The 21,878-nt window shown below is 38.9% G+C and overlaps 1 protein-coding gene across 1 annotated transcript; it reads left to right on the top strand.

Moving 5' to 3' along the window:
* The first annotated feature begins 3,272 nt into the window (after positions 1-3,272).
* Positions 3,273-19,202, top strand: LOC103477356 (spectrin alpha chain, non-erythrocytic 1-like). The gene is made up of 11 exons (XM_008430429.2): positions 3,273-5,507; positions 6,274-6,360; positions 8,465-8,602; positions 12,331-12,477; positions 13,349-13,540; positions 15,536-15,622; positions 15,806-15,924; positions 16,010-16,124; positions 17,323-17,400; positions 17,478-17,593; positions 19,019-19,202. The coding sequence occupies exons 1-11, from the start codon at positions 5,046-5,048 to the stop codon at positions 19,200-19,202; spliced, it is 1,725 nt and encodes a 574-aa protein (XP_008428651.1). The 5' UTR covers positions 3,273-5,045.
* The last annotated feature ends 2,676 nt before the right edge of the window (positions 19,203-21,878 follow it).

Genomic DNA, 21,878 nt, shown 5'->3' with positions numbered 1-21,878 from the left:
CAACACTTCGGGTGTCATTGTCTCTCATCACCCCCAGATTGGACCATCTCGTTGCAGAGAAACAGGCTCAGGGCTCCCGTTAGTCATTATCGTGAGATAAAATTTTCACGAAAGTAAGATGTTCGTTTTTGTGGCGCATCTGTATCTTATTTGACGGAATATGTAAACGTTACCATAGCGACCAGAGTCAGAGAGCGTTTGGGCAGTGGTCGAGAGGAGATGAGTAGAGCTTGTGAGTCTGGTTTAGACGGCAAGATTTAAGAATTGTCGGCCGATTCTCCAAACCTCTGTGACCACAAGCTGATAAAACTACAACAGGTTCGATTGGTTTGTGTCTCCACCCACACGGCAGGAGCAACACGAACCGATTCCAGTAATGAACATCATGATTCCAGAAGAAAATCCACAAAACTCCCAACATAGCATACGGGAATACGCAGCAAAATTTCCAAGTCTTGATCATTTAAAGTGGTCTCTTATTATTTTCCAGAGCTGCACATTTAAGTTTGCGGTTCTGATGTGAAAAGGTTTAAAACATTTCGCAATACTGTTTCTTAGCAACACATATTTCTTTGCAGTAGAGACTTTATGGAGAGAACAATGTCCTCTAATGCGTATTGTTTTCTCCTCATACTGGAATAAAGCACAGGCAGGTTTAAACCTGCTTTCTCTGCTTTGTAGCTCAAACAGCCGATGCATTACCTCATGTTGTCTTTGACCTTAGGCTTCTAACGAGTTAAAAATAATGCTGATCGTTTGTTTTTTGTGTGTTTAAAGATGTGTGGGCCCGACATGGCATGCACCGCTGTATTTTAGGATTCTATCCTAAAATACGCAGAGCTTTAGTTATTTTTTTTCTGTACTGATAGTGATCCAAAGCAAAATCCCAACCTTATCTGTACTGAAACTTGACCAAGAGGCCGATCATGCCTTTGTGATGACATAAAGCGAGTGGAAAAGTACAGACCCCCCTGTTTCTGCCATACATATTCTCTCCTCCACCACAGCTATCATCCTCCTTTTATGCGGGTAGCCTCGGTGACATCACCCCTCCAAAAAGTCTTCCAAGTCGTATTTACTCTCTCTGAAAAGAGGAGGGTATCTAACAAAGCAATCACTGACTGGGGTTTGTGGTGAGGGAGCATCGGGGTTTCATTATCATCTTGGGAGGCTATGGTATCTGCTGGCTTTGACATCCTGTCCTCTAAGGTGAGCGTGTTTGACGTGCAGACAGATCCAAGCTGAGGTTTAAATGTTGGGCTGTGGATGTGGGGGAAGCAGCGTCAGTGTGTGGAGGAAGAGGAGGAGGACTGCAGGGTAAACAGCATAAGGAAGGTGTTACAGTAGCATAATCCAACTAAGCTGGCAGAAAGGGAATACCTGGTTCAAATCTAATCACACAGTCACCCTGGAGAAACAAATGTGCATCCTTTTAAAATGTTTACATAGTAAATAAGAAAACAAAATCAAGGTAATTTAATTTTATTACCATAACTATTTTTCAAACTAACTCCAGAAATGGAGCTGCAGTTGATCCCTCTGGGCGCTCAACTGATGTACTGATCAACTACACTGATACCGATACTGATATCTGAGGTTTAGTATCGGCCGATCAAGTACCAGCAATATTTTTTTTCTCGTCATTACATTCAAAACTAAGCTCTTTTCATTGTGGAAATGATTGTTTAAATCATTTCCACAAACAACAACATCCCATAGAAGTAAATGTATCGATCCACTTTTTGTAAATGTTTTATGTTTTTCTTAATTATAAAACCTAAAAGGAGAAATTAAATGGTGGTTCTTCAACCATAACCACAATTTTCTGTTATAGGTATTTATTAAAAATGTTTAAGTTCTCTTTTCACAAAAGGTTATGTAATATTTGCAGCTGTAAATGAGTTTTATGTAGCAGGACTGAAGGCAAAAATGACTGGTTTGAAAGGATGTTTGTCTGTACATATCTCTGTCTGCTTGTCCATCTAATTATTTTTAAAAGATAAACAATTCTTTGAAGAATTGTTAATTATCTTACCTGCTACTATTTTAGAATAAAAATAACTCTTAAACTTTATTTATTTTATTTTAGTGAGATTATTGAAACTTAGTTTCAAAGTAACAAAAAACTCTCAATTCAGTTTTAAAGTTAAATAAATGCTATTTAAAAAGAATAAATGTTTCTCAATATTCATTAAGCAAAAATGTGAGAAAAATGTCAGAAAGACAACCAAACATCATTCAACTAAAAATCTGAGAAAAGGAGCATGTTACTTCATTGGGTACTCTGCACCCAATTCTTGGTAAAATGCTTGCACTTCAGTTCTGGTTTCTTTATATATATATATATATATATATATATATATATATATATATATATATATATATGTGTGTGTGTGTGTGTGTGTCCACTACTTATGATACTAATTTAACAAATGATGTTAAGATCAAACTCTCCCTGCACTATTTTTCCGCTAATGGGGTTGCATAAGTGACCAGATGGTTGACCAAAGAGGAAAACGTTGTTTCTCCAGCTGGCTCTGAGTCTGCTTTGTTCAGGAGGTACAAACCATTTAATGAGTCAGGTTTCTGACACAACTGAACTAATTTCTCTGAGAATATTGATGCAGTAAGACTACACTATAAAAAAAAGTGAGCCGCTCTGGGGTTGTGTGTTGGCTTCAGATGCCAACCGACTGGTGAGGGCCTGGACATGCAGATTCGTACCGTCATAATCTGGATGTGGAAACATTATTATAATGTGCATTTAGACTGGCCATGGCAGGAAGAGTTAATTTAACAGTGTACACAATTAACATTTCACCGAAATGGAGGTAGTCGCACACTGCGTAACCACTGAACACATAAACTGCTTTCGTAAAGAGTCGCTTGCCTACCAACGAAGGAAAATGCCATTTTAAAGTTCGCCAAACCTCATGAACTCCACCCATTCTCTATGAGTAACTTCCCAGGGTGTGCAGAGTGTTTCTCTGATTTCAAGCTGCAGCACATAAAACTCTTCTTTAGATGACTTCATCGTGAAACCAGAGCTCATTTAGAAGCGTTGTTAACCATGATGACTGTGACTGTCGAATGGAGTCCTGCTGAGAAAGTGCTGTCTCACTGCTGGCTGGTTGTACTTCCTAAGAAAACACTATGTGAACACAGAGGAGGTCAGAAAAAAAAAGGGAATTAATGTTTCGATGTTCTATGATACATAACAGAGACTCAAAACAGTATTCACATCGGGCTTTTGGTTACAATCATATACCTTCATGTATTTTAATAAGATTTGACGTGATGCACCAAGACAAGGAAGAAAGAAAATGATTCATGATTTGGAATCGACCCCCCTTTACTCTGATGCCCCTTAAATGGAATCGATTACAAACACTTGGCTTGTTATCGGTAATAAGGCCTTGAGAGTTTTTCCAGAAGCCCAAATCTCAAAACAAACACATCAGGGATAAAGTTGTGGAGATTTGGGTTGTAAAACAATATCTCAATCTTTGAGCACAGAGCACTGTTCATCCATCATCTGGAAATATTAAGAGAATGACGAGGAGAGCATTAATCAAAGGAGCGGAGATCCAAGACTTAGGGGAATCTATTTGTTGTATGCTGTGTCATATTTAATATACACAGCATTTTTATTTATGTCAATGATAATATCATTACTTTATTATGCTATAAAATGCCACTATATGCCTGGAAAATACATAATACTTCCCCTTTAACACCACTTTGTGTTGGTCTATGACCCAAAATCCCAATAAAATACATTGAAGTTTGAAGTATTATGATGTTTTTCAAGGAATTGCAAGTCAAGTGTTGCTGGAAAAAGGGAATACAATAACTGCTTGTCCTGCTGCCAGAGTCTTCAAGGCAGGTGCCGAGGTCAAGTCAGAGGGCAGCGGTGTGAAGAGTGAGAGCTCCTTTTAAGGGAAGAGGCAGATTTCTCCCTCTGCTCCCTGCAAATATTTTCTCTGCTGTTTGCCCTCTTAATCCCCCTCAGCCCCCCTGACACTGTCAGGAGCAAACCACCTCTGTTATTTCAATCAGTCAGTCCAACATTTGCTCTCCGACCGTAAAGGAGTGGCGGGTTTCATCATCTGCCCGGCTGCTCCAACAGAAAACACTCCACACTTGTGGTGCCAAAGCTGCTCTGCTCCGTTCAGCTGTGACCTGTGAGACAACTGCTCCTTCCCGATGGGGGGAAGGAGTGGAGCCTGGGGTTGAGTCCGTCACTCCTGGACTGACTGAGCTGCCATGAGCCTCTGAAGCTCGTCCTCCTCGTTGGTGTCTTTTCTTGCGCACAAGCAGCACAACACCTTGGGGCACAGCTTGCTCATCAAAGAGGAGGTAAGGGAGAGGCAGCGTGGGAGTGTGTGCGGGTGATTCGGTCGAGGACATTACCTCATGGAGGATAAGCGAGGAGACTGAAGAGGTCTAACAGAGGTAACAGCCCTTGACTCTATTGCTCTCTGCCGCTTATCGGAGCAGTTTTTTTGCTCGGGTTCAGAGGGAAGTTTTGACAGCCAGGCTTTACAGCTCCCTGATCTGTCACTCCTGACGGAGAGAGAAAGAGAGAGAGAGAAGGAGAGGCAGAGTGACGAAGTGGTGACTTCATCCCTTCTCCTAACAAGCCCTTCTCTCTCCCCCTCCTTTTCCGAGCTTCCCTTTTTCTCTTTTCTTCCCCTCCCAATACTTCAGCGCAGCACGCTCAGGCAGCATGCCAGTGTTCATCTTGCTGCGCTCCCTGGTCATCAGGCTCCTCAGCAGCAGACTGGCAGGCTCTCTGGCTCAGTTCCTCAGGAGAAGCCTCTCGACTGGCGCTGCCCACCTTGGCACGGCGTTGAGGCACATCTGGGACCGCGTTCGATCCCAGGAGTCAAAGGAAGCCGTCCTGGGCTGCGTCCTGTGCATTCTCAACATGCACAAGAAGGTGGAGAACTGATCTCACTATCTCTTCACTTTCTGAGCAAGAGACTGGACAGCTGTTTAGGGGACATAAGTGAGTTTTCTATATATATATTTTTTTTATCAGGATGTCTGAGAGTATTGTAAGGAAGGTGCAGCCCTTCACCATTGGAACCAGGCTCTCTGTTCCTTCTGTAACTAAATGCCAGGAGTTTCCACAGAGTTATCTGCCCAGTGAGGCTCTGGATAATTGCGTTTTACAGCGCAACCTGAACTCGCTCTACCTCAGCAGATCCCAGGTCTGTGCACATGGCTCCCGTCTTGTTTTACCGACCGTCGAGCAGGCGGCCCCCGTCAAAATCCAGCCGGAGCACGTGGCGGCGGAGGACCACCTCAACCAGAACATCGCCTCTCCCTCTGCCGTCTCCAGATCCATCAAGAAGATCACCATTTCTGGGAGCAAAGACCAGTCAGACTCCAAGACAGCGCTGGGACCGGTCACATGCTCCACGTCTGGAAACAACAACAACAATAACAACATCAGCAGCAGCAGCAGCACTCCAGATCAACATCTGCCAAGAATCGTGGAGGTTAGCTGCGAAAACAAACCCAACTCTCAATTTAAGGTACAAAATACGTTAACACTTGCTTTTATTGATATTTTATGTATTCAAAAAGTAGATTTTTTTGTTGTAAAAACAAAATTTAAATAAATTTAAGTTCAGTTAATTAATTAATTTAGGGAAAAACCAAAAATAAAAATCAGAGAATGTATTATGTATCTATTCTATTCTGTCAAAGCATAATGGATATTTATCCAAAATAAACAAAAATGTTTAGGAATTAATTTCTTAAAATATTAACAAATAAATAAATAAATAATGCTACTGATTATGGTGATAATGATGAGGGATTATTAATTTTTTTTAAATAAAAAAAATTATATTTTTTGCTGTACAACACAACAGTGAAAAATGACAATTTATTAAAATTAATAGGAAAAAAAGCTAAAAAAAATGTGGGCTAAAATTAATCTTAATTAAATAATCGTTTGCTAAATTAACACAATCATAATAATAATATTATTAATAATATAACTATAATATGAAGAATGCTGATGATAATAATAGTAATAATTATTAAATTAATAGCAATAATAAAATTAAATAAATATAAATTATTATTATTATGAATCTTTAAGTAACACAGTAAAAAACTGACCAACTAACAATAAAATACTACAGACAGTTTTATAGTATGTAGTTTTATTTATAAAACATTTATGCAACATGAGTGTAACACAGTTTGTGTTTTATAGTCTACCGAAACATTTTACTGTTTATTTAAATCTTTTAGGTTTTACTCAGCAAAGAGGGAAGTGATGAATTTCTGCCTGCACAGGAACAAACTTGGGAAAAACTAAATGGAGAGAAATCAGTCGAGGTAAGATCCTAACTTGATGGTTATTTTTAAGTGAACACATGTTAGAAAAGCATTAATTAAAAAGTTGCAACAACAAATAAATTCTGGGCTCCCAAGTGATTATTTGTACCAAAGGAAAGTTACATTTTTAGCAGATTTTTCTAAGTAAAATAAATAAATAAAATACGACAAAGACCCACCAACCAATAAAAAGACATAAAAAAATGGCCATGGACTTTTAGTGCTTTTAACCTGAAACATGTAACTAAATTAAATCTCATGGAGTACCCACGTTAAAAAATATAAACATCTCATCTCTGATCAAGTTGTAGCTTAATAATTTAGAAAAGAAATGTTTGCAAACAGAGAATTTGGCCCATCGAAGTGGCGTTAAAAGTGCATGTAAAGTATGAAGAGCTCAGCAGATCTGGAAGAGGCAGGGCTTACTGGAAAACATGAAGTCAGGGAAGATGTTAACAAAAGAAAAACCTCACTGAGGTGTTAAAACAACATGCCTCCTCAGCTCTGGCTTCATTTCTCTCTAATCTGACACATCATTTTGTTTTCTCTCAACAAAACTGGCTTGTTTTTCCTCCACCCACATGTTGTAAATAACAGAAAAATTGCTTGTAGCAAAGATATTTTTGGTATATTCACCTTCAGAGGTGAATACTTTACATGAAACTGACCCGGATCTGTTGGTTCCTGCTTCCTTCTCGTGCCCAGATGTTTCCTGAGTGGAGAGGAGGAACGCCTCTCCGTTACTGTAACTGTGCCAGCCGCGCTCATTTCACTTTGGATGGTGCTGACAGTAGGGCTTTGTTAGGTGGGAACCTGGGAACAACCCAACACATGCTGTGATATCTTCAGGACCAAATGGATCCTGAATAGAGTTTGACCTGAGTGCGGAGGCGATTCTTAGCGTTGGTCAGCTTAGTTTACTGTGAACTGTGGATGACTTATACTGTGCTACTGGGGGCACCCAAACCTCATTAACTGGACTGCAAATATGTAATAATAATAAAAAAAAACTTGGTTGGCGTGCCTTTTCCATCTGTGCACTCTTAAAACCCTTGGAAAAAGATTAATGTTTGGGAGCAAATGTCCAAATAAGGTCGTCAGAGTAACAGCGTTGGGAAAACTTTTTATGTGTTACAAATTGTACAGTCATCAACTCGTTTTAGATCATAAATTTCTTTTAAAAAGGAAACTTATTGACTGATTTAAAATTCCTTTAAATCCGTTTTTTTAAACGGGGAAAAAATGAAAAGTTACTGCTTCTTGATAAAGTTTGACAATAAAACGCCAACACAAGCTCAGAGGTGGCTGTAGGTAAATTTGTTGTTCTATCAATTTGTACCCTTAATTAAATTTTGCTTTCATTTTCTACCTGTAAACAAACCCTTTCGTATTAATCTTAAACCATGTCCTTACTTTTCCTTGTATACAAGTCATCCATCCATTTTCTTACACCCTTGTCCCTCAGTGGGGTCTGGAGGGTTGCTGGAGCCCATCTCCAGCTAGCGTACCGGGCGAGAGGCGGGGTCACCCTGGACAGGTCGCCAGTCTGTCGCAGGGCAACACAGAGACACACAACCATGCACACACACACTCACACCTACGGGCAACTTAAACAGACCAATTAACCCGACAGTCATGTTTTTGGACTGTGGGAGGAAACCGGAGTACCCGGAGAAAACCCACGCATGCACAGGGAGAACATGCAAACTCCATGCAGAAAGACCGGGAATCGAGGCACCCTGCTGCAAGGCAGCAGCACTACCATCTGTGCCACTGTGCAGCCCCTTGTATATAAGCGTTTTTACCAATTAATAAACAATGCACGGTACACCATGTCCTACGCAGACAGTCAGGAATAAAACAACTAAAACTGTAAGGAAATATGGAAGAGGCAAAATTAAATGAGCCATTTCTGAACGGTTAAATTGTCTCTCAGAGTTCACTCTTGGTTGCCCCCTGCTGGCCTGGAGGTCTAATGCATGCGTGCTTTATTTCAGAAGGTATAATTTCAGCAAATTAAAATGTACTGATGTAATTAGACACATTTATTAATACTAGAGTACTTGCCCTGGTTTTACCTTCTGTGCATTTTGTGGTCACGCAGATTTCAGCACCTGAGCTGCAGAAAAAAGAGCTTGAAAGGAGAGAAAGTCATCAGCAGGACGAAGCGCTGGCAGCTGCTAAATCCCACGGTGAATGCTTCACTCAGCGAAACTTTCTCTTCAACAAAGAAGCACTGCAGGTAAAACAAGCAAAGCAAACACACAATGTGAATGTTTATTCTGCACTGTAAAGCTGTGTAAGAGGCGCCTATACATGAAATTAAGTACATGAATGAAACCCTTTTTTAGTAGCTTATCAGGACTTTTGATCTCCTTTGATGGATAGAAAGCGCAATAAATCCATCTCCGAAACATGAAGTAATGCTGCTGAGATGAAATCAGAAAGGAAGCTGCCTTCTGCGTGACCCTCCAGTGGGAACAAAATATGTACTGGTTCTTATTTTTGTCTCAAGAACTGTGTGAGCTGTGTTCAGCAGGGGGAGGGCAGGGGAGGGGAAGCCGCCGCAACCAATTATTTAGGGATGAGATCATTGTTTGGCTCAGTCTCTTCACGCCTATGGCTGAGAGAAACTCGGCCAAGCAGCGCAACTGGTTGTGTTATCTCATTGCAGCGTCCACTCCGGAGCACACACACACACACACGTTTTTCATGGAGTTTAACAGAGCGAGGTTTTCTCCATGCAAGTCGCGTTTGTCATCAAAATCTCTGTGGAACAAGCTACACGCAGTGAACTCCCGAACATTTCATTTCCGGTGTTCGGGATAGGTCCGCTGAAACAAACACGTGGCATATGGCTGTGCGGAAAGTAGCTTCACATTGTTAACTTTAACAATCTTAGTTAAATAAATAAATAAATAAATAAATTGCTCTCTAATATATTTTGATAATTGGTGTTTTTGAGTGCTATTGTTTTTGAAAATGTTTTAGTGCTCCACTGCTCTGAAAGCGGAAGTGAGATTTCCATTCAGAGACGTTTAAAGGCCCCCAATGGTTCACGCTATGAGGGAAAAGCAGGTCGCCTAATGGAGAAAAGTATCTTTTTCTGCAGCTGCTCTGCAAAACATCTCGCCTTTCACCATTTACTGTTTCACGATAGAAAAAGTGGAGAAAAAAAATCTTAATCTCCCACTTTATTTCAAGCCAAGCTGTGTTCCTTTTTGTGAGGTGAAACGTAGTGATAGACGTTTTTAAGGGGTGAAAATTTAACTTGTTGAAAGAGGATTTTTTTTTTCTGTCCACTGCAACAACGATACCTTGCCAAACAAAGATCTCCAGGTTTCAACGGTTTATTTTCTAAAACCACCCCTTGAAAATTAAGCACTTTGCAAAGTGTTATTAAAACATGGAGATATAGAGATTATCTCTGAAGGTGGAGCTCAGATCTGGGAATGACGTCACACCTGAGTTGAGGACTATAGGGATTTAGTAATTGTTTGTGACTGCTCCAGTCTATACATTCAAAAGTGTGAACGCACATGTTCACAGGTTGAAGCTATACAGCTCAAAGTGCGTTTTTGATTTAATGTAATGCAACCCAACATAAAAAAAAACCCGATGAAACCATATAATCTTTATATGAGTGGCAGCTTTGACCAAGGAATATGTTGCACAACAATTAGCAAATCAACTTAAACTCGTTCATCTCAGGTGTGATGCAATCGTCAGACATGAGCTCAATCTGCAGAAAGAAACGATGATCCGCATGAAGCAGAACACTGAAACAGTTTTTATGAACTATTCCTCATCTGTCCTGCTTTGTCCTGACTGTATTTTCACCAAGTTTAAAATTTAAGCTGAAGACTCGAGAGAAAAAGTTAATTATGTCCAAAAAAACAGTTACAAAGGTTTTGAAAGAGAGTTTGATTAATAAAATCTGCAAATACTTCAGACTTCCCCTAAAAATGCACATAGTTTCCTATATTAATAATTCAAACATCAAATTAACTTTTATACATGGCGAGGTATTTCAGCTGCAAGCTGCATTTTCTGTAGAATATTTTTGATTTACTATCCATGACTAGTTTTTCCTCAAATAACTTCCACAAGAAAACTTGCGAATTGGTGAATCCAGTAATACTAAACCATTTGACCCCATTTCGTTTTAATGTTAACCTCCATTTGATACTCTTTGAGCAAATCACTTCATATCAGTAAAATCAACTATTGCATGCTATTTCATCTCCCTCGGCTTCAACAAAGTATTTGAGGAGGTTTGGAGATAAATAATGATTAAAAACTTAAATCTAATATAAAATACGATGCCAGAAAAGTTTATTTAAACACATTTAGTTTAAAGTAAAAATGTGTGTGAATCAACACACAGTTCCTATGAAATTTCCAGTGGCAGACTTCTTCATTGTACCTGAAAAGTTTTGGGGGAAAAAAACAACCAACAACTACAAAAATACGAAATGGTGGATCGAGCCAAAATGGCCTCATCAGTATTCATGACAAAATAGGATTTTCCAGATTCAAAGTTTGAAATAGAATAAGAATCCTTCCTTTTATAGGAATTTTAACAGGAAAAATGTAAGCTTATGAATCAGCCATACAAGGCTGTTGTGTTGTGAAAGTTTTTGTGTAAGTCTATTATCACCTTAGTAGTTTCACAAATAATGCTCTTGAGACCCTTCTTTTTGTATTTCAACACGTAAAACAGAGAGACTTGTATTGTGACCTGTAGATGGCATAAGAACAATTATCTAATCCCACGAGTTTTCTCATGTCTATCCAGAGCTTTTTCTTTTGAACTGTTGTCATTATTTTTTAGCCATCTAGTGATGCAATGTTGTATTATATCGTATTAGAAACCAGGAAACGTTTCGCAAACGGAGAACAAAACATGTGGAGTAGTGTAACCATTTTCCAAAGTTTTCATTCTGATTAAAGGCTTTTCAGGAGGATTTATTTCAGTGGTGATTATTTAAAGTTGACATTTTTGTTTCCATTTCTTGTGACTAGAACAAACCCTAATTGCACATTTTGATAAACAGACCATTGTTGTGGTGAGTGGACAGGAAGAAACAAGCGAATCATAGACTTCCTGCATGAGGTCATTATAATGCCATGGGAGCCATTGTGAGCAGATATGGGCAAGCCTGTTGTGTGAAGCTGCTTTCCCTCTTCTTAGCCCAGCAATATTTCTGCAGCCTGGGGGTGGGAGCGCTTTGGAAAGTTAATGACCCCCTTTCTCTAGGGAAGAGTAACATCACTCTTTAAGCACAACCCAAAAGTGGCTCAACATGTGTTCACCCTTAATGTATTTTATAGACTTAGAAGTCGGGTTAAAGTTCTCTTCTTTTTTTTTTTTACCCTAAACTTCTCCAGAAAATGTTTTGATGTGACGTTATTATGACTTAGTTGTGGCTTTAACCTTTATTTGACACTCTGCAGTATATGAAGTTCTTCTGATTTTATCGCTGTTATGGCTCATGTGGGATCATTCTGACAGGAGCAAGAATCTAACCTGATTTATTGGACTTTTTTTGTGTGTGTTTCAGACGTATGTGGCTCATTGACTTCCATGCCATGTTCTCCTTAAGAAAACAAATACGCTCTTCAGACATTTCACATTTTGGCCACCTTGTTTGGCGGCCTTCTTACTTCATGCGAAGTGCTGATGGAAAAGGCAGCTTTTCAAGACAAAGCCTTATGCAACCGAGTCTGAGCTCCAGCCAAGACAAACCTCCGCTCCACATAGCATGACATTGGAGAACATGAGGCTGTTTTTCATGTTCCCAAACCGTCATAACACTGTAGGGTAGAGTAAAAATATACCACAGTCACTTAATAATGGGATACAATGATAAAGAAACGCTTCTCAAGTGTAAAGTAAAATTGAAATGAGCCACTACACGAGCTGTAATGAACATCTGAAACAGTTTGTGTCTTTTTTTGGTGGTGCAGGCAGAAGCGTGGATGAAAAGCAAACTCCAGGACCTGAAAGACGGATGCAACGTTCAGCATCGGCCCCTGCATGACTGGGAGGAAGCCTCGCAGACGCTTCACAGAGACCTGAAAGACTTTGAGAACACCCTGATTCAGCTCAACCAGGTCACAAACCCGCTGCGCTCATGATTTAAATATCAAATATGTAGATGTATGTGATGGTGATCCGACTAAATGTATTAAGACGCATAAATTAATGATAACATTTTGTCACATTACGTTCACAAAAGTCATTGTATTTTATAAGGACTGTATTTCAAAGTAGCACAGTTAATAAGATTAAGGAAAGTTCTTTGTTGCACATAAAAACCTAAAAAACACAGCATGCCTTTGTATTCAGTCCTTTTTACTGTGGCACGGTTAAATAAAAGCAGTTGCCATCAAAAGACAGTTAAAGCACCAGATTATATCAAACTATAATTATTCATCTTTGAAGTTCACAAATTAAGCTTTCTAATTAAATCTTAAATTTAAATGTTAAATTATTTCAAATCTTTTAAATTATTTATGCTTTATCCAGTTCAGATATACAGCCAGATCTACAACTGGATGGTTTATATTAAAGTATAACCAGGTTTGAAGGGGCCATAAATTTAATTCACAATCCATAGTTGGACTTGAATATTTCTGCTTTCTGATATAATCCAGATTAACAGGGAAACATTTCTCCAGCTTTGTAAAGCTAGTTGGAATGAATCTTTGAAGATTTAGTGTAATTGCAGCAGAAAAGTTTTTGTTTTAATGCTGTGAAAACATTGAAATAGTTTTGCAAGTCACTTTGTATACATATCCACCTTTACTATTCCAGATCAAAATGACTTTTGGAAAGTTTGAATTGTCATAATAATTCTTCCATCCTTTGGTAAAGTAACCAACAAACCATTAAAGGTGTACAAGAAGAATAACTGGTAGATTTACCCGTGTTGTTTGTCCAGCTGCCTCCAGCTCAAATAAACCGAGTCTTATTTCTCTAAAGCTGGGTGAACAGCTGATCTGCAAGCTGAACCCAACGTCCGACCTGGTGAAGAAGCAGCTCAGTCAGCTCAGGGAACAGTGGCAAACCCTGAAGCAGATGGCCGCAAATCAGACGCACGCTCTGGGTGGAGCCAGGAGCCTGCAGGAATTCAACAGGAAGGTGGACAAACTGGAAGCTTGGATTAAGGAGAAGGTAAGCAGCCATGTTTTCTAAAACTAAAATATTAATTTATTTATTCATTTGTTTTCCTACTAATTCACCCATTTCTTATCTTTTGAAATTGTTTGCAAGTTATCCAAAATAGAGTAAGAAAGCAGACTTAATGAAGCAATTATAACAAAAGCACTTTGTTATATATGGAGAGAAAATGGTCTCAAAATACCTGCATGTATAACACTGGATTTGTAATCCGTGCAAGCATCTTTGTGTGTAACTTTGGATTGTTGAATCTGTGAAACATGATTTGTAAACCGTAAAAAAAAAATTTGTCACAAGCACAGTGACAAACGTTCAGAGGATGAAAACACTATAGACTCCGAGCTAAAATCAGATGACCCAGCTTTCCATCAGCATTTAAACGCACCATTTACGCACAAAGCCGAGGCGGTTTGTAAGCATGAAACGAGTCTCAAAAATCCTTATGCACTCGTAACCGGGTGTCTGTGTGTATCAGGCGACTCGTGCATAGTTATTTAACATTTGTAGGCGTAGGAGAAGGTTTGAATTCGATATTATCAGATTTGTGAGGCTGAAGTTAAAAAATGTGTGTGTAGAAATTTAACGTTTGTAGACATTATAATTGTGTGTGTGTATACTTTTATTTAGTATTCGTAATTTCTTCATATTTGTGTCACATGCATTTGACCACATATTTACAAGTACCCAGAGTTACAAATTTTGTTTTTACGGTTTACAAATCATGTTTCACGTGATCATGTTTCTCCAAAGTTACACACAAAGATGCTTACACCACGGATTACAAATCCAGTATTACACACACACGCACACACACACACAGGTATTTTGAGACTGTTTTCACTCCATAGTTACACAACCTGATCAACAGTAGTCAAGATAATTAGTACTCAAGTGGCTCTTCCTTATACAGGAAATACACACAGCATCCTGAAGACATTTCCTTCTTTCTCTTTTATTTTTTGAACATGCAAACTCACCATTTAAAACATCTGCCTGTCATTACAAAAAAATAAGCCATGGAGTAAATTCTAGGTCGGTGTTTATCGCTCTGTTCCTGACTGCGTCAGGCACAAGGGAGAGAGGAATGGATGATGAATCTGTGGGTTTGTAATGAAGGAGATTAATTGTGAAATCTAAAACATTCATTCCCCACTTCATCATTCAGGATTAAAGTTTTACATATTAACTTTGAATGCAATATCCAGCTTAATGAGGATGCATTTGATGCCTTTATTGATGCATTTGAACTATTATTTTTCAAGACAAAGTAATAATTCAACCTCAGTTATTTTGAGCCCACATGTTTTTTTAGACAACATTTCGCCAAATTTTCAAGTTGAAAATACAGATGAACCACAAAAAAATAAAAAAAATTTGGGGGAAAGGGGTTTAAAACATGTCCCATCCTTGACTTCTCAACAATAAACATTTTAATAAAACTAAACAATAGTCTGATTATAAAAACCGTTTCACACATTTACTCAATCAAAAGAAGGTTCTGTTCTCCATTGTCTTGGGCAAGAAGGTGTCGGTGTCTCTTTCTTTGAAAACATTTGCTACATTTAATCAAATTTAATGGATGTGCTCAAGTCTGTTTCTGAGTAAAGCTCTGGTATATTTTTGGTTCTATGAAGTTTAAAGAGAAATAACCAAGAAGATTGTAATGCGTCAGTAAAAATACCATTTTAAAATATTTTGAAAAAGTGTCCGTTTGCAAAAAACAGTTGTTTCAAATTTGAACAAAATCCCTCCAGTGGCCTCTAATGAACTCAACGCTGCACTTTGGAGCCCCTTCCCTGAAGCTAATGTAACATCCATGCCTGTGGGATGACCGAATGCGAAGCTCTGACCAGAACTCTGTTTTATATCTTCCTTGTTGCATAAGTAATGTTTTTTTTATTTTTTCTTGCCACTGTGCGTCTGAAAATAAATGATTGTTGGGTTTCTTGCAAAAACCACTTCTATAAACAGTAACTTTCTGTGTGACAGAAGGAAGAGGAGCAGTCTCTGGTGAGTGTCCTGGGGGAAAATGTTGACAAAATGCAGCTCACCAGGAGAATTCTTGATCTCAAACAGGTCAGACTTGTAAAAATGGATTTAAAACAATGCATAACTTACACTGACAAAAGCTTTGTACCAGTTAAACAATGCATTCTCAGATGGTAACAGCCTTATTTATCAGTGTCCCCTGTCTGATTATAAACAGACCTTCAGGACATTCAGGAAGGGAAACTAAAGTCTCTGCTCTTTTTGCGACAGGATGAGCAGCTCCACAGAAACCTGCATGAGGAGATCAACAACTTGGCCCTGAAGCTGGAGAAACTGGGGAAGGCAGATGGCAAAAACATCACCATCAGGAAGAAACACATCAATAAAATGTATGCTCTGTGCTTTACGCAAAACGTAAATGCTTCATGTAACATCTTCAGGCTGAAACCACGAGGCGTAATCTTCTTCATGCAGGTGGCTGAAGGTCCAGTCGTACCTGAAAAACTACCATGAGAACCTTCAGGTCGCGCTGGAGATGTCGTCTTTTTACCAGCAGGCTGATAATACTCTGGATGCTATAAACAACATGGTAAAGTGACAGAAAGCCCAATACTAAATCATAGTTATGTTCTGAGAGCTTCTTATTAACTCTCTGTTTTAGGAGATGTTTCAAGAATTGGCATTAAAGCAGAATCAAAACAGAGGCAGATACAAATGTTCGTTTCAAGGATTTTTACTTGATCGAGGAGAAGTACTAGAGCAGTTTATCGAACTTCTAACTAACAAAGGAAATGATCTTGCTTATATACACGTCTGCGCGCTTTGCACACATGTAATGGGAATATTTTAGATTAGAGGACTAAAGTCTCAGCAAGATCTAGAGAAACTCATCCATGCGTTTATCTGCAGTCGCATCGATTACATCTGGTCCAGAACACTGCTGCTGGCGTTCTGACTAAAACCAGGAAGATGGAGCACATAACACCAGTTCTAAAGTCCCTACACTGGCTCCCTGTAGCTCAGAGAATAGACTTTAAAATACTGATGTTAGTTTATAAATCACTGAACAGATTAACACCATAATACATTAAAGGTCTGCTGTTGTTGTATCAACTTTCCAGACCTCTCAGGTCTTCTGGCTCTGGTCTGCTCTGCATCCCCAGAACCAGAACCAGAACCAAACATAGAGAAGCAGCATTCAGCTTTTATGCACCACAAATCTGGAACAAACTTCCAGAAAACTGCAAAACTGCTGAAACACAGAGTTCCTTTATATCTAGATTACAAACCCAGCAGTTTGGGTTTCAAAAGTTGCTTTTGAAACATAATCATGACTCATTAATCAATGATGTGATGTGTAAAGATGGTAAAATGTCATGTTGTTGACTGTGTGTTTTATGACTTTGTGTTTTTATGATGTAAAGCACTGTGAAATTCCTTGTTGCTAAAAGGCGCTATACAAATAAAACCTGACTGATTGATTTTTGCAACCCGGAAAAACCACCTAGAAACTTTGAGTTTCCATTTCCAACAAGAAATTAACTTATGAGTTTAGTCTTTCTACATGATATAAATGCTGCAATGTGTATTTTTCACACCAACCGTCAATGTGTCACATTATTCTGAAATCATACAAAGTTCTGGAAATATGAGGTCAATAAACAAGAAATGTAAGACAAAGCAGAAACGATGCCATCAATAAATGCAACAAGTTTAAAAGCTAAATACAAGATAAGTAAAAAAATAATAATCCAATGATGACAATTAGAACATATACTCCCCTACAGCGGAGAAGCATGCCTGCATCCAAAGACCTGGACACCTTTGGCGACAGAGAAATCCGCGACATTGCCGGTCAAATCATGGTAAGAACAGAGTTTTTCCCATCCTGCATGCTGCTCAAGAAGCCGCCTCCGCCTAACTGCAGGCCTGTGTTCGGTAGATGCTGGATGTGAGCGTGTCTCAGCTGCCCAAACTGCACCCCGGCCTGGCTGCCGGCGTCACAAAGAAGCAGGCCGAAGTGAAAGACTGCTGGGCGCTCCTCCAGAGGGATATAAGGTACGTCACCGGTGAGGATGAAGTGTGTTCTACACGTTGGGGTGAAAAGCTGCAAACTTCTGTAATGATTTGGAAGATGGATCTACGTGATAGACGCATTACGTCAACTCTGCTAAACTGATTTGCTTTGTTCTCACCATTAAAACAGTGACATCATCTCAGTCGGTCAATTTGCTGAACCTGAGATGAAAAAAAACATTAACAAGAATATTTTGTAACTTTATGGAGTCATTATTTGTTTGTTTAATAGCGTACAGTTTGTATCCAGACTGTTACATCACTGAGAGTTTAACCTATCAGAAAAAAAAATCTCCAACAAGTAATAATGACTCTCTTTGTTTTGTTTTTCACCGATGTCAGCTGGATTTTGTTACAGTGGCGCTGCATGTACAATAAGCTAATATTCTTTAGAAGTAGTAGCAGTTTGTCTTAGCGTTAGATAAATGAATCTGTTGTTTATAGCAGAAGGAAACATTACAAGAAGTGTTATTTCATTCTGGAACAAAAATGTTTCATTGACAAAATGGACATAGTGATTGATTGGGATTGCTTATGGAGGGAAAGGACGTGCAAGTGAAGAAAAGAAACAAAATGAAAAGAAATAAAAGGAAACTAAACAAGTGAACAACAGAAGCAACTGGCTGAGCCTTTATTGCAAACGTGCACAAAACTCTAATGTTATTCTGCTAATATAAACCCCCCTACAAGTTCGCAATTGCAATGTTTCCATTAAGTAAGAAACGCAATTCAAATCACACGTGAATAAATTTGTTCATGCAATAAGCCTTTAAAAACATGATCCTCCAACTACTCCGTGTCGTCGTCTTCTTTGTGGTTTGTGCCAGTGGCAACATCAAGTTGTTGATCATGTGACTCGTGTGATGTGAAAAAATGTTTTGCAAAATAAACCAATGTTGATACTTCCAAAAAAATCGACCTTGTGCCAAAACCTTTTACTGTCGAAACTGTCGTATTTCCATTAAGCAAATTTATTTTTAAAACGTCAAACTGCTCAATTGTGTGGCCAATGGAAACAGCTACTGACAAGAAAGGGAACCAATCCAAAGGAATGTGAACAAAGGAAATAAAATGTGACAAATGTGTAGAAAGGGAGCAAATGAGTGTAAAAGAAACAAAGTAAAGGAAAGGAAAATAACAAGTTACTTCTTATGAAAAAAAGCAGACGTGTCCAGATTCCTGACATCCTACCGTCCAAACATTTCTCAGACGCAGCCTCCCATGAGAGTGGCCTATCTTTTGCTCCCAACTCTACATCATTTCAGCTGTTCTATCAGCTCTAGTTTTAACTATTTAAGTGGAATAAAACAAACAGTGGTAGAAAACCTCAGAGCCTTAACTGGAGTTCAGCGCTGGTCTCTGAGGTCCAGCTGTCAGCGCCAAAGTAACCTCCTGCTCCGCCTGCAGGAGCGACAGGACGACAAACTCCCTCTCCGGCTCCACTTTCACCAGGGAAGAGGCTGACCTCCTGACTCCAGAGCGAGAAGCCCAATGCATCATGGGATCTGAGACACATGGGATCATGGGAAAAGAGGTGAAGGAGGAGCAGAACCGTCTGAAAGGCAGCAGAGTGAGTAGTGGCAGGAGATAAGATCTGTGGCTGCAGTAAATGACTCACTTTGTCTTTTTGTTTGGAAAATGCCGGATTTACAGCTTAGGCAAGGTTTTTCCAAAATAAAGTCCGACAAATGAGCCGGGCTGCGACTTCTGGTTTTGGCAACAAACACGCTGCTGGTTTTCCATCCCTTCCAGCAGCTTAATTGCACTTAAAATCACCTTGTGACGATCCAGTTTAGAGCCATCCCTTCATCACATGCTGTCAGAACTGATTCTTCTTCTGGCTCTGAAACTCCTGCATGTTGGAGAGCACCATATAATTTTGCTTGGTTTCTGCTAGCCTTATCCTTAATCTGACAAATAAAATCCAAGTCTGGGGTTGTCTCTGATGCTGCTGCCCTGTGAAAGTCATAGGAAGAGCTTTTAGGATGTCGTTTATCCTGGCGCAGGATTTCTTTAAGTTTCCACTGAAAATATCAAGTTCTGTACGGTTAAACAGAGCGCCAGGGTAAATAGGTCTTTCTATTCAGCTCCAAATCCTATTTAAAGTCACCTATATATCCATTATGTCATAAATACAGTCATTTATTAACGCCATATGAATAAAATGTCTGGGATTCACTGCTGGGTTGCTTTTTGAGCACGAGGTTTCTCGAAGCTTTATTGAACATGTGCGTGCTCCTACAGTAACCCAAGAGCTGCTCATAAACCTACAAGGAAATACTCTTGGCTTCTTTTGAAAAAATAAGTATCGGAAAACGATGCGGTATGTCAAAAACCAGTAATTATGTGTATTTTTAGTTTTTTACGTTCACGATTTGAGCTACTTAGAAGAAAAGGAAAGAGACCCTTTGGACAAAGTTAGCCAGAAGCGCGCTTCTAAAGTTTGGCAGATGTTCGTTTCATGTTGTCATGAGAGAAAACATCCAGTAGAAGGTGGAAGAATTATTAAATTCAGTTTGGGCGTGTTCTGGTCCGGCTCCAGTCTTTCCTTAACTGGGAGATGGGATCTTCTGGGATGCTGTGTTTCTATTTATGGAAGAGATTGAAAAAAAAAACATTCTTAATAAAGCCCTGTGTTGTCAAAATCCAACACCATCACTGTAAACGGGTGCAAGTGAAGAAGTTTTTGAATTGTATGCTTTTATTTTATTTATTTATCATCCATAAAACATGTTCCAATATGCAGACAGGAAAAATATTAAATTTGTGTTGGGGTTATGTGAGTATTGTACAGATCTGGATAAGTATGGAAAGATATTTGTTTACAGACTCTATTCTCCATCACATTTTTAAAAAAATTGGATACATCTACCCATAATTCTATCTGTTTCTCTGTCTTTTCTTGCCATCCATCCATCCATCCCAATTTATGCTTTTTAGTAGGGTTGGGCATTTATCGTATCGTATCGTTTATCATTTATCGAGGTACATTTCTTATTAGATTTTGATTTGTCGTCATGATAAATTCCAATAAATATTTGGAAATCCTTAAAACTGTCTGTATTTTTAAGATTATTTTTGCTATTTTTATATATCTTCTTATCAATAAATATCAGTAAATTTAAAAATATGATTAAATCTAGTTACAGTGTGCATTTAAGTGATACAAACCAGACTTCTTTATGTAACTGGAGTCTTAAAGAAGCATATTATAAATGGGTATCTTTTGTGTTTGTGGGGCTATAATTGCTGTACCATTCAGTCACAGCTGTACAGCTACATAAAAAATAAGAAATAAATATTTCTTTTATCTATATCACGAGTATCACAAAATATTGGGACACAACTTTAAGTCCATATTGCCCATCCCTACTTTTCAGGTATTCTGTGTGACATTACAATTTATTGTTAGCCTAGCATCAGTGTGTGCAGTCATCAGTATCTCAGAGGAACTGCTAGGATTGTGATATTTCTTGGTTATGTTTTAATCCAAGTGTGAGGAATTCACACTTCAAGTGCCAACAAAAGATCCAGCCTGCTGGATGGCGCTACAGATGCCCACACCTCACACAGATGGTGGTTTTTAAGATGCCAAAGGTCACAGAGATAAAGAGGACGGAGGGAAATGTGGATTTATCACGACTGAAACTGTCATCGCATGACTCTCTCTCACGGTTCAGCCCAAATATCCATGACGTTTTTTCACGTAAATTGGTCTTTCTTGAAAGATGAATGGTAAACTGCCCCAGTCTTATCGTCTCTGTACCTATGAGAACATGCCTCACTCAGTAGTCCATACATCATTGTCTTTGTGTTAGCGGTAGTTACGGCCTCTTGTTTCTGGAGGTAAACATGGCTATCGTCTGTTTCTCCGACTAATTGCGGCCAGATGCCGCGGCTGCAGACCAGATGGGCTCGGCGCAAAATGATAGTTCTTGGCTGACATCACCTCGGAGCGCAGGACGGTTAGACACTCTGAGGTGGAAAGGATCAGCAGAAAACAGATAAGAAACATTACAGAGAGAGGAAATGGTGAGCTATAATGAGACATGATTAGGTTTACTGTTACATATCAGTAGTACTACTACAATGATGCAAATCACTTAGCAGATAATCACTTGTTTTTGAGCAGAAGCCACTACGAACAAGGAAAGAGAGAAGCAACCATGTTGCTTTGAGAAACTGATAGTTGATATTAAATAAATGTAATAATTTGTTAGTTCTCTGCAAATAAATGACCTGATTACATCCTGTAGTCATATATATA

The sequence above is a fragment of the Poecilia reticulata genome, linkage group LG15 (assembly GCF_000633615.1).
Source record: "Poecilia reticulata strain Guanapo linkage group LG15, Guppy_female_1.0+MT, whole genome shotgun sequence".
Taxonomy (NCBI): domain Eukaryota; kingdom Metazoa; phylum Chordata; class Actinopteri; order Cyprinodontiformes; family Poeciliidae; genus Poecilia; species Poecilia reticulata.
This window is presented reverse-complemented; position numbering and strand designations above follow the sequence as displayed.